Source organism: Mytilus californianus, unplaced genomic scaffold (genome assembly GCF_021869535.1).
Source record: "Mytilus californianus isolate M0D057914Y unplaced genomic scaffold, xbMytCali1.0.p SCAF_11, whole genome shotgun sequence".
Taxonomy (NCBI): Eukaryota; Metazoa; Mollusca; class Bivalvia; order Mytilida; family Mytilidae; genus Mytilus; species Mytilus californianus.
In genome coordinates this window covers 38881160-38895348 of record NW_026262593.1, presented here as the reverse complement: position 1 = coordinate 38895348, position 14189 = coordinate 38881160, and the positions used below count along the sequence as shown (strand labels likewise).

At 31.9% G+C, this 14189-nt stretch overlaps 1 protein-coding gene across 1 annotated transcript in view; it reads left to right on the top strand.

Annotated features, from left to right (window-relative positions):
* LOC127720900 (uncharacterized) overlaps positions 1-14189 on the top strand; it is a 102864-nt gene that overhangs the window by 23777 nt on the left and 64898 nt on the right. The window contains exon 8 of the mRNA XM_052227640.1: positions 9655-9948. Within this exon, the coding sequence (XP_052083600.1) occupies positions 9655-9948 (294 nt within the window). The remainder of the gene's footprint in view (positions 1-9654; positions 9949-14189) is intronic.

Below are 14189 nucleotides of genomic sequence, written 5' to 3'. Positions count from 1 at the left end.
ACAGTGAAAATGAGGTCAAGGCCAAATAAAACCTGCCAGACTGACATGCACATCATTAAATATTTCCTTACACCAAATAAAGATGACACATTGCATATAGTGTTAGAAAAAAAGACCAAATATCAAAAACTTAACCTTGACCACGGAACCATGTCAAAGTCTGATGAGCACAACCATGCTTGACGCATCTATACCATTTCCTCTATTGTTCAATAAAATATCGTCATTTGATCTCGATGGATCAGCAATGCGTTGTGAATCAGATTGGATTGGTTGATCCGACATGTCTACTGGATCAGAATTCGTATCAGGGGCTCCTCTGATTCTACCTCTATCCCTACCATCACGACCACTAGTTCTGGTATATTTTGGTGGTATGCCTGTGTTGTTTTCGAGAATTCTACGTGTTAATGACAATTAGAAGGAATTATATGGAACAGTATTTATATGGAACATGATGTTGACCTTATTGATGAGAGCGTAGTTAGATCGCGGTATGAAAGTGGAAAGGTCGTAGACTGATCGATGTAAGAGCGTTCTATAATCGCAGAAGAACCGTGTTAAGATCGTGTTGCAATCGGATAAATCGTGCATGTATTGTCGTTATGAAAACATGATTAGCGTAAGAAGAAAAAATTCCACAACTGTACAACATCGAATCAGAAATTATATAAAAACAAAAGGGTACTTAGTTTAATAGATATAAACTAGTCACCATAGTTTCATCATAAACTGCCGAAAGCATTTTTGATTTATTATCCGAAAAACTGAAAAAAAAACTCATTTTTTTATGAATAAGACTGCATAACTCCAAAAATGTAAATGTTTCTTAAAAGTTGGTAAAAGTGTTTTTGAGTTATTGTCCAAAAACTGGAAAAATTCCCCTTTTTTCAATATAAAAATCCATAACTGAAAAACGTAAAATCAGAAATTTATAAAAATTGAAAGGTAGCTTAAGTCAACAGATATAAACAATTCACCAAAGTTTCATAAAATTTTGTGAAAGTGTTTATGAGTGATTGTCCGAAAACTGGAAAATCCCCCCTTTTTTAAGCATAAAAATTCATGACACGGAAACGTAAAATCTGAAATTTATAAAAATCGAAAGGGAGCATACGTCAATAGATATAAACAATTCACCAAAGTTTCATTAAAGTTGATGGAAGCATTTTTGAATTATTGTCCTAAAACTGGAAAATCCCCCCTTTTTTAAGGATAAAATTTCATAACATGGAAACGAAAAATTTGAAATTTATAAAAATCAAAAGGGAGCTTACGTCAATAGATATAAACAATTCAACAAAGTTTCATAAAAGTTGGTGGAAGCGTTTTTTATTAATTGTCCGAAGTGTGGACGACGGACGGACGGACAACGGTATACCATAATATTTCCCGTCTTAGACGGGCGTATAAAAACCAAGAAACAAGTTATAAAAAAGACTAAACACATAGTACAGATATAAGCGTGCTCGAAGTTCGTGATAGTTAGTTCAAAGCGAATAACAACCTATAAACCATCATGTGTCTGTGCCTACAAAATCAGTCAGTACAATTGCAATGGATTTTGACCAAAAAAATTACTGTAATTTTATTATCGACACCTGTTACGATTATAAATCAATTATGTATCAAATATATCGACAGTTAATTTTTTTATCAATTTTTTTCTGTAAGTTAGTATTCTCAGCAGAATCTCTATTAAAACTATGGCTTTATAATTCTCTTCATACCTTTTATCTATTACATCGCAACACGACGATTTGATATATACTGATATGAACAGAAAAAGATGTCGCTTACACGGCAGCGAAATAACAACCCAACTAAACACATAGCCAAAAGTCTCTTGCGAAGCACTTATATTGTATTCAACAGAAGACAGGTGTCTCTATACATATATTATGTCAACTTCCGAATCGTTTGAAAAGTATGATATACCTTAAGCAACTATCAAGTTATTTTTGAAAGTCACACTGGAAGTACATTCGCTTGCACAAACTACTTATAAATAAGTTAAGTACTTTAATAGAATGAAAAAGAAGCTGGTAGCCTTAGTTCGTTTTGTATATATTTTTTTTTATTTACGTTTATTAATATGTTTCGGAATTTAATGTGACGTCCATTTTCGATGAACTAGTACACATTTGTGTAAAGGATCCAACTGGAGCACGACTTCCGGATTTTCTCGCTGTATTGAAGACCCACTAGTGGCCTTGGGCTGTTTTTGCTTTTTGGTCGGGTTGTTGTCTCTTTGTCCAATTCTCGTTCCTATTCTGACAACAGAAAGGAAAGTTTGATTTTTATTTATAATTCAGGGAAAAGTAATTAGTATGAAACAGTTGATTTTACCCTACAGTGGTTAAAGTTCCATAACTCTTAAATATTGTCACATAAAAAGGAGAGTAATGACTGCTATGCTACCAAGTATATGAACTTTCTGCCATTTACATTAAGTTAAACCTTGCACAATTATATTTCCGTAAGCGTATTACAATATGATATGAAACAATATTCCAAAACATCGTTCCCTGCAGAGAAATAATAATTATAAAAAAAAAGACCATTATATCACGGCCGACACTCGGCTAACCGAGAGATTGGTCGGTTAATCTATGCGGTTGGGTATGCGGCTATATGGGCGGTTGGTCTGTTAATCGGGTCGGTTATACGTCTGTTAAGAGTAAAACGCACAATTTAAATGTTCAACTCTGTTAAATATACAGATTTTTGGCATATTATAAGAACCAAATAAAAAAAAAGAAAAGTGTCTGACAAAATGATATCTATCATAGAACATTTTCCACCTGTCAAAACATTTCATAGTCTGCGCAAACTTCAGTAAAACTAAAAGGCGTCGCGCAAGTATGTGGTATTTATGCTTATACGCATAGCAATTGTTTTAATAAAAGGCGAAACAAACAATTTTAGATATCATTTAAAGGAAACAAAATAGTACTTTGGTTCTAAAAAATAAATTGACATTAGTAAATATTTCATAATCGTAACATAACGTGAGTAATACCACGTTTTAGTGACTATTAGGGGAATAAAGTCTGTTAATGGGTTGGACAATTAAAATTGTGTCAGTTAAGGGTTATTTAGCCACGACAATAGTTTTGCTACCTTTATAATTTCCCATTAAAAAAGTTAAGAATGAGATGTACTTGAGTAAAAAAAAAATGACAATACGGTGCAGCAATATCCTTGTAGTAAGAGCATTTTTATTTTGACTTTCTTTGTATTTTTTTGAAAGGTGTGTCACTGCAATATAGCGTGATATGGATTGGCTGCTGGAATATGCATGAATTTATTATTAACGTTTTGAATCAGCCTTGATTGTTGTGTCTGTTCAAAGAAGCACGTTCAAAAATCCGACTGAAAGTGTCTGTCTTATACAACACCGGGTACATATAACGTGTTGTCGTTCTCATATGGACATGATATTTGCCACTGGACGTTAAACCATAATTCGTCAGCATCATCCAATTGGTTCTTTTGTTCTATTACTTAATCATATGTTGTTTACAAAACATTTTAAAGAAGTAAACGGAAAGAAGCGAATGCAGCTACATTTGATTATCTTAAGTTTTAATTCATTTTATTCCGTTTAGTTCCTTTCTACATAAGTGCAGAGGAGAAATGCAGTTGTGCGCTTGTAAAATTCTAGCATTTGTCACCAATTTGAGTACATTGCAATCCGTTACTGTTTCAACCACCCCCTCCGCCTGAAATTTTGTTTTGTTTGCACTTTACAATATTTACTGAGCTATCAGATTCAGCGGTTGACAGTAGGCCAATGTTTATCGGACTCCAGTCTCAAATAACATAAAGTGATATACAGTAAAAAAATTGCAAAGCATCTATATAGATATCGTTGTCTATACTATTAATTTAAAAATAAGGAGATGTGGAATAAATGCCAAAATTATTTTAACAATCATCTTGGAGGGTCTAAATAATAAAAAGGGGTGTTTCATGTCTGTATTCTTAAACAATTGTTATTTTTCTCTCTTTTTTAGCAATGCATCACTCTCTACTGTCCTTAAGTATTATTCTATATTCTGCGTCTCCATCCAGATTCTCGTGTATACCATGAGGGTCCGGATTGGGGATGTTGTTTATTTCTGTTTTCTCTACATTTTATTTATTTTTCTCATTATTCTTTCTCTATTCTTTATATATATTTTAGCATCCCAATATATTTTACTTACTGATGTTTAGTTACATTACGACGTTTATCTCTGATATAAAAAAGCAGATGTGGTATGATTGCCAATGAGACAACTCTCCACAAGAGACCAAAATGACACAGAAATTAACCACTATAGGTCACCGTACGGCCTTCAACAATGAGCAAAGCCCATACCGCATAGTCAGCTATAAAAGGCCCCGAAATGACAATGTAAAACAATTCAAACGAGAAAAATAACGGACTTATTTATATATAAAAAAAATGAACGAAAAACAAATATGTAACACATAAACAAACGACAACCACTGATTTACAGGCTCCTCACTTGGGACAGGCACATACATACATAATGTGGCGGGGTTAAACATGTAAGCGGGATCCAAACCCTCCCCTAACCTGGGACAGTGGTATAACAGTACAACATAAGAACGAACTATAAAAATGATGTATATACTGGTTACCAATGTAGATGACAAATTGGTGTCATTCATAACAACGAAACAGAATTCACATGATATATGCGACCATTCTTGAATGAAATTAATATTACTTTAATATTACACTTTTCGAAACCATTTTTATCAATTTCCAATTTCCATTGTCTAAATTTATGTTTCATTGTTCATGTGTTGTTTCCGTATATTTTAGCCACTCGTCTTGAGTCTACCCATTTGATCCGATAACTCCCCATAAAGCAATCAAATTATATTTTCATTGCCATTCATAACTCTTAACAGACCAAATAACAGACCGGGTTTTATACATCCGACCCATTAACAAACCAGGTTTTTAATAGAAATTGATTAATATCACCAAAATACAGATTTTCGTGTAGATTTTTCACACAATGATATCAATATGTTAACAAACATAATGCCTGTCTTTTTTCGATGTTCAAAATATTGCATGCAAGTAAATTCAGCCAAGTTGTCATTTTGTGTACATTTTGTGTGTGTGTAAAATGTGTATAAATTTATTGATGAGTAACCCGCCTTTTCATTTTATTGATTGTTTATCAAAGCTAGAAAAAAAATAATTACACCACTGGATTCAGTACATTGAATTGTTTTGTCAGACATGAATAATTTTTATGATAAAAAATATATTTAAAAAGTTATACAATGAAACATACTGAACTTGCAAGTATTTTCTCGATAACACCTGATTAACAGACTTTAGCAAACCCAATTAACAGACCAACCGCCGATATAGCCGCATACTCAACATAGATTAACCGACCAATCTCTCGTTTAGCCGAGTGACGGCCGTGTATATACGTTTGTTACAAATAATTAAGAGCTGGATTGATTGATTGTTGGTTGCTAAACAAATACTAGGTAGAGGAAGCGAAATAAACTAATTATAACTTTTAGTTTGTTATCATCATTATTATAGGAAACCCAAAAATCGAAACAATAAAAGAAACGGGGAAAAACACGGTCAAGATTTTAATAAAACGATGAAAAAATAAGTTTTGACTGACAGCAAATTGAATAAGAACCACAACTGTAATACATTCATACAAATTAATAGCTTGGGATACTAGTAGACAGGTACAGAAAAAGAAAGTTACTGTTTTAGAATGTTTGTAGGGTTCAAGTCCCTGTCATGCCATTTGGGAGTAGTAAAGAACGATAAAAGTTCTTCCATTCTTACAACATGTACATGTATGTAAACAAGTGACTTCTTCACTTCGAGAGAACTAAATTAAAGATTTCAACCCCGACAATTCAAAGAAAGAAAAGACAAAGATAAACAAAAATCAGATAGATAGAAACAATGAATGACAGATTGGTAGATCGAAAGATAGATATAAACATGTAGCTACAAAGACAGCTAGATATATAGATAAAAAGAAAGAATGATTTTTTGTGGTCATTATCGTACTTGTCAGTGTACCATTCTTGTTCGGAATATGTTGATACCACACATAGTTCACACACACACACACACCTTAAAAATATCTTCAAGATATTGCGCTTAAAACAAGAAAAAAGAAAACGGAAATAGTATAACATTTAATAAAAAGTGTCAACAATTTAAACATTTAAAACGCCTATATTGAAACAAATTACATTTCGTTCTCAATTATTAGACATTTAAATAATGAAAATTTTTCAAATTTGAATATTGCACAGCAAAATGAAAAATGAAAAATTGGAGCATTTTTCATTTTTCAATATCAAATGTCAAATTGAAAAATGCTCCACGTTGGAGCATTTTTCATTTTTCAATATTTGAAGTCAAATTGAAAAATGCTCCACACTAGAGCATTTTTCATTTTTCAATATTGTAAGTTGAATTGAAAAAATGCTCCACGTTAGAGCATTTTTCATTTTTCAATATTGTAAGTGAAATTGAAAAATGCTAAAGGTCAGCATTTTCAATATTTGCTTTTAAGAATGAGATTGAAATATGTTTTGTTTTCTAAAACAAGCAAATACAAATGTTTTACTATATTTAAACTTTTGACAAAATAAAATCATTTTTAACACAAACTTATTGATATTTGTTTCAATATCTTCGTGAAATCAAAAATATAATTTCATGAAAATAACAATTTTCAAATCTCATAGAGCAAATGGTTTTTCGAAAGTGACTTCAATAGATTTTTGTTACATTTTTCAAACCAACTACCTTTAAAAGTTGCAGAGCAATTTGCAAAATCTATTTTTTATCTTAAAATGAAAAATGGTTGGCGTGAATGTACACGGACGGTACAAATTGTAATTTGTACAAAAAGTGCTTGTACAAATTACAATTTGTACAACATTTGACTAAAATTCACTTATAACTTGTACAATAATTTATAGTATGGATTTTGTAATAAAAATTGCATTGATACACGCTATAAAATTTGTATTCAATGACCACACAATAAACCTTATTTACAAAATACAAAAATACAAAATTGGAGAGAGGAAATGTGATTGATACATACATGCCATTTAATTCTGATAGTGCAATAAAAATTTGCCCCAGTGACAATTCTGATAGTATAATAGAAATTGGCCCAGTGACAATTCTTAAAGTATAATAGAAATTGGCCCCGGTGACAATTCTGATAGTATAATAGAAATTGGCCCCAGTGACAATTTTGATAGAATAATAGAAATTGCCTCCAGTGGCAATTCTGATAGTATATTAGAAATTGGCCCCTGTGAAAATTCTGACAGTATAATAGAAATTGGAACCAAGTGACAATCAGGATGACACTGATGTTGAAACACCAATCATACATGCCAGGAAGCGTGCGCTGTCTGTCCAACAGATCCAAGCCGAATATCTAACAAAGAAAACGAAACGGAAATTATCAGAACTAGCTGTGGGAGATAATGTCATTATACAAATTCCTCAGTATGATAGTGCCCCAACTGATTCTTAAAATATCTTTGGTGATATTATTGAATCTGGTGAATTTGGGTACATCATTAGAACAGCTGAAGGAATTTGAACAGGATATTTGTCGAGAAATCAAATTGACACAGTTAAAGACACATCTTTATTTGCAGCAACGGTTCCTGAGCTTCAACTTTCGCTACATGACGCAGTTAAAAAGCTATAAACACTGGTGGTCAGAGGTTTCATTCATGTTAATGCAAAGGGGGTGCAGCACTTCTAAATGTAAATGTAAAAAGCAAAGGACGTTGAGCAGTTCCCGAAGCCACAATTCACTCAAATGCTCAAACAAATATTACAGAACTATTTTGTAAATAAAGTTTATTGTGTGGTCATTGAACAAAAATTCTTTAATGTCTATCAACACTTTTTTATAACAAAATCCATACTATAAATTATTGTACAAGTGAATTTTAGTCAAATTCTATACAAATTGTGATTTGTACAAGCACTTTATTTTGTACAATTTTTTTGTACAAATTATAATTTGTACAAAATGATAACTTGTACACAACATATATTTATTCACAAATATTGCGAAATGCTATTCTCTACGAGCAATATAATAAATGGATGTGGTATGATTGCCAAGGTGAACAACTATCCATCAGAGTACATATGTCATCGTACAGCCTTCAACAATGAGTAAAACCCGTACAGTATTGTCAATTATAAAAGGCCAAACCATAAAAATGCAAAGCAATTCAAATGAGAAAACCAAGAACCTGATTGTGAATTGACATGGTGGGTAATGGATTCATATCAGGAAACTCTTACCCTGACAAATCACCCGGGCTCGCTCTTTTTGGAGTTCATGCGATTCCCTCAGTTTCTGTTTGTTGAATAAATTAAAGTTATTATGGTCAAAATCAACTATTGAACTGTTTTCAATTAGGATATCAAAGCTTTCAAATTGTGCACTTGGATGCGACGTATCTTATAGTATTGTTGGTAGGTCGGATTAGTTTTGGGTATTGTCGGTAAGGATGGAGGTGGGGAGATGTCAGTCATCTTTATATTGGGTTTATATTCGTCTGTATGTTGAGGTAAATGCTGAGCGTGTTTTGTTTTTGTTTTTTTTTATAATCAAAAGCTAATATCGAATTCTGTAGCATTCAAAACATTTTACACGATAAGAATTTTATCTAAATTGAGACCCAGTTAATTTACAAACATTGCAGCATTAGTATCCCCTTGTACTATATGATATCTATCACGTATTGTTAAGTCACAACCCAGATACACTATTTCACCAACTTCCAATTTCAGACACACGGGTAATTGTCCTAGGGGACAATTTGCCTTCTTGTTGTATGGATGATTTTTTTTTGTCTGTGTTCACGTAGAGTAATCAAAAGGATTTGATAAGTATGTAGTAACAGGTTGTTGAAAAACGCGTCTCCTGTGACCACATCAGGCGTGCAGATAATCCGTGGTTGCGAAGGCGGTATTGAATCGATGTGTAACAGCTGAAAGTGTTAATGACGTAAGCACTGAGTTCCTGGACATCTTTCTCAGCAACTGTATTTTTGTAAACATTTGTTTGGAGGTCCCAATACTATATTGAGGAGATGCCTAGATAACAGTTCGTCTTTCACGAATGCCTCCAAGACCCTTGGTAATATCTTATCATTTAATTTTGTAGTAATGCATATGGAAATTATTATTTTCGGGGTATCACGAACAATTTGGATGTTAAAGATAAACTACGCGCTTTCGCTGGTCCTTTTAATTTGTTACTTTTCGACTCTCAGCACTACACGTTCTTACTATCTTATCAAACATAACTTTATTTACTTGATTAAATTGTCCTTTGAGAAGTGTGATTGTAAAATTTAAAGTCTTCTTCTGTAATGAAAAAAAGGTAAATATGCTAGAAATAATTACTGCAATTGTTATGAGATGATCGGTAAGTAATGATTAGGGTTTCTCTCTGAATCTGAAAAGGTAGTGTACACTCTTTGATTTTAAAATGTATTAATTTGAAGGCTTTCATTGTACTAATTTAAATTGATTATGCAATGGTTTTCAATTTCATAATTGGTTATCATTGTACTTTTCAGTAACAACAGAAATTAACATAATAGACGCAGAAGTTCGTTTAATTGATAAATATGAAACTACAGTTGTCTCTCCAGACAATGTGACTTCTCCCAGATTAGTACCAAAGAAATGGACTAATAACCAGTTACTTGATACGCTAAAATTTTCCCTAGGAGCAATCTATAAAATCACTGCAACTATACCCAAGTTTGGAAAACATGTTGAAGTCGGAAAAACCGAAAACCTTTCACATTTTGTATCCGACTTTGATTATGGTATTATATTTGGAACAATGAATGCACTATTGATAAGAGGTAAATATATGATAGCAAGGAGTTCAATGCACTTATTTATTAACAATTAACTTATTACATTTTAATATGGATTGATATATTGATTGGTGTTGAACGCCACTCTCAGCCCTATTGTGCTATTTCTTGGCGGTAAGTTTTTATTGCTTGAGGAAGCCGGAACGAGGCTCTCGCATTATTAGACAAAATCGTTGTAGTTACAATAACAAGTATGTCTCGGGCAAGCCTTATCTCCTGAATTTCGGATACTTTTGTTTCAAAATGATTTACTTAAAACGACTATATTACACTACTTCATCAGAAAAAACGAAATGGCTTCAAACAAAAACATTAACGGTACCAATGTTTCTGCACCAGACGCGCATTTTGACAGCCAATGTCACTTCAGTGAATGTCGGGGCCAAAATATTTTAAAATCCAAAACTTATTTAAATAAAGAAGAGCTTATAAACCAAAATAATTAAGTTCACTTTAAAAAAAAACTTGATTATTAAAAAACATGATGAGCGTCAGATAAGAACTTTAAATATATATATTGTCGAGTGTCATAAACCATAAAATTTCATTTTTAATGCACCTACCTAAAATACGGCTAAATCATATATAATTCGAAAGCATATCATCTGTGCTATCTCTTTTTGCCCGGTCGTCAAATATTCGTATGGTGCAATTTCTGTCAAATTACGATGAAAGGTAAAGGACGGACAATTCTTATTTTACAAGACGTCAATATTTTTGCATATTCGGTAATCTAAATAATAAAATTCTGTATGAAAATATGAAAAACTTTTAGAACAGAGACTATTAGTCAATTGTTAAACGCACTTTAAAATATTAATGATGTATATTGAATAAATAAACCTTTTTCCTGAAATGTCGCTGTAAAGAATAAAATTGAGTGAAAACCAAAATATTTGTCTGTGATTCAATTGTTATTCACCATAAAACCAAATAACATATTTCATTTAGTGCTACGGAAGTTTTTGACATCATAAAATTACTGCAATCACGCTATTTTTTATGTAGTAACTGTTAGGTTGAAGAAACACATTTAAAAAATGTTTGAAGGAAATATTACGCTCGTGATGCATGCTTTTAATTTTTATTTTTTTTTGTACATTAATTAGGCAGTTATTTTCTCGTTTGAATTGTTTTATATTTGTAATTTCGGGGCCCTTTATAGCTGACTATGCGGTATGGGCTTTGCTCATTGTTGTAGGCCGTACGGTGACCTGTAGTTGTTAATATCCGTGTCATTTGGTCTCTTGTGAAGAGTTGTCTCATTGGCAATCATACCACATCTTCTTTTTTATATTTTAAGGGTAATTTAGGGAGCTAAACTTTGATATTTCAATATGTAGTTTAATTGTCAACTTGTTTAGTTCTTCTGTCTTTTCTCGTTTTTTTGTTTATAATTTCATGATTAACACTAAAAGAAATAAAGGACATTATATATAAATATTAGGTACGCCCCAAAAACCTAAATAAATAAAGAGATAATTACATAGTTAGAAAGCTAATTAATGTTAAAACAAAAGTTGAATTTCAAATATTTCTATTCTAACAATTAGAAAATTTGTTTTCTTGGTTGTTTCAACTGAATCATGCATTGACAATAAAAGTAAAAACTTTTATATTCTAGACACTGAAAATGTTCGTTGTGCTTGTCTGAAATAAGAGCCCTATCAAACTACGTAATTTTCTAGTAAAAAAATACATGTTGCAGCTACATGCAGTTACATGTTGTGTTTGTTAAAACCTTTCGGAATTTTGGGCCCTCTATGCTCATAAACTTTGTACTTTATTTGGCCTTTTCACCCGTTTTATTTCGAGCGTCACTAATGTGTCCTTTGGGGTTCGTGTTGCTCAGTCTATAGTTTTCTATGTTGTGTTTTGTGTCCTTTTGTTTGTCTGTTGTTTTTTTAACCATGGAATTGTCAGTTTTTTTCGACATATTAGTTTGAATGTCCCATTGGTATCTTTCGCCTCTCTTTTTTAAATCGAGCGTCACTGATGAGTCTTTGTTGAAGAAACACGCGTCTGGCATACAACATTTTCAGCCTAGTATCTACGAGGAGTTTATTTATATCAGCTTACACTCTATGTGTTTTGATTTGAAAATTGTAGCAATTTGCAATAATAATAGCTATAATTAGAATTCCGAAATAGTTCAATTATTGCATAAAGAATAAAAACCTATAAAGAGGGGAATTATTGTGTAGATGTCACAGCAACAATTCAACCAATTATCACCAAGAACGTTTTATAAAAGAAGGCAACCACTGCAAAACATATTCAGCACTTTTCATATTTCTGTGTTAAGCCCTTTGTTGTTGACTTCACAAGGATGGTTTAGCGATTTTTAAAATTCTATTTTCAAATTAGAGAAGAACTAGGTTAATTATATTTGCGTTTGTTTGTTTTCTTATTACAAACGTCGCGTTAACAAATTGGTTGCCAAAAACTAGTTGGTTTGAAGTAAAGTGTTTTCCAAAACTAAATTATAAGGAAACCCCTAAAACTTTATCCAAACAATAACATGAATAAGTAACAACGGTTTGGTTTTACATTCCAATGCTTTGCATGCTATTATCTGTTCGTTTGGTTTCCTAATGGTGCGGAGTTATCATAACTGCAGTAAGTGTCTGATATTAGTTGACTTAAAAAAACCCATACAATATGGTATGTTTAAAAATTCACCAACTCAATTCATTTTAGAAGTTTTTTTCAATCTTTACTTAATTCCACAGTATCAGAGTTTTACTTGCACATGTTCTAACAACACAATTCTATATTTTTAAACATGTAACCGAATTATTAGTGCTGTGTGTGGCTAGAAACTGCAATTGTAATATATGAAATGCTTTATTAAACATCAATAATTACATTCCAAGCAAACAAAAAAGTAAAATCGAACGTAAACTATGCATCTAATTTCAGGGACAAACCAATTACGAAACAGTTATATTGCATCATTCGAATCATCAATATTTACTTTTACTGTCGCACAATGAAATTTTTATGGACATATTATATTACTCTTCTGTAATTGTTATATATAAATTTTAATATAAATGATTTCGTCGTCTGTAATTTCACAGAATATTTCGAAAAGAAGAATGTAGATTTGAGCCCTTCCAATTGTATGCCATCGTCCAATTTAAATTGTTTTATCACAATTATGGATTTCCTTGATACAAAACTTAACAAAAACGATTTTGCAATTATGCACGAAATTTATTCTGAAAAGCAATGGAAAGCTGTTGGATATTATTTAATAGATTTAAAAAAAACCAAGATTGTTTCTTTATGATTCAAATTCTAATTAATGTTCCGATTTTGACTTCCTTATTTGACCAAATGCATGACAAACGTACTGCTCCAACAGAGTTACTAGAAAGATCGATTGAATCGACATTAAATGGTTAACAGATACGATTTGTCGGTATCTAAACTTATTAGCGACATATTTTCTTTCAAAGTTAAGACTTTCAAAATTATGTTATTTTTTGTTGATTAATATACAGGTTGATTTAATCTGGACACTTCAGTTCAGAAATTTCACGTGTGATATCACCATGACGTCATAAGAATGTCGAGATTGACATATGTGATAAAAAAAACTTTTTATAACTAGTTTAAAAAAATATAGGTATATATAGGTACATAAGATGTGAGCAAACGCCTCACCCAAAAAGAAATTCGACACATTGAAATCTTTGTAAAAGTTTTATTTTATAGTAAAATATCTTTCTGGGTAAAGTTTTGACAGTGTTAATGCCAGTGACTCAAACTGTAGGTAACTCGGCACTTTTTGGCAGTTGTGCAGTACATTTAAGCAATTTGAAGTCTTCGTGCAAATACGTAAGACACAATTTAAACTATAAAATCTGCTAGACTAAAGTTTCATAAACATCTGAAGGATGGTTTTTAAGAGATTGATAGTACTTCTTGATATTCGAATTCAATGGTCCAAATTACGGCCTTATCATACCTTCTCTTTTGTCATTTACATGCATATGACCTTCAAATGACACCAACAACATACATTTCTGCACTGAAGCGTCAAAATTATATCATTCTATTTGTTTATAAGAAAAGAGACGGAATATACACAGGATCATCAAAACTCTTACGTCGACAGAAACTGACAATGCTTCGGGAAAAATCAAATGTTGACAAAAATACAAAGAAGTTCACAAAACACTGAAAAGAAAACAAACTAAAGACTGAGTAACAAGGTC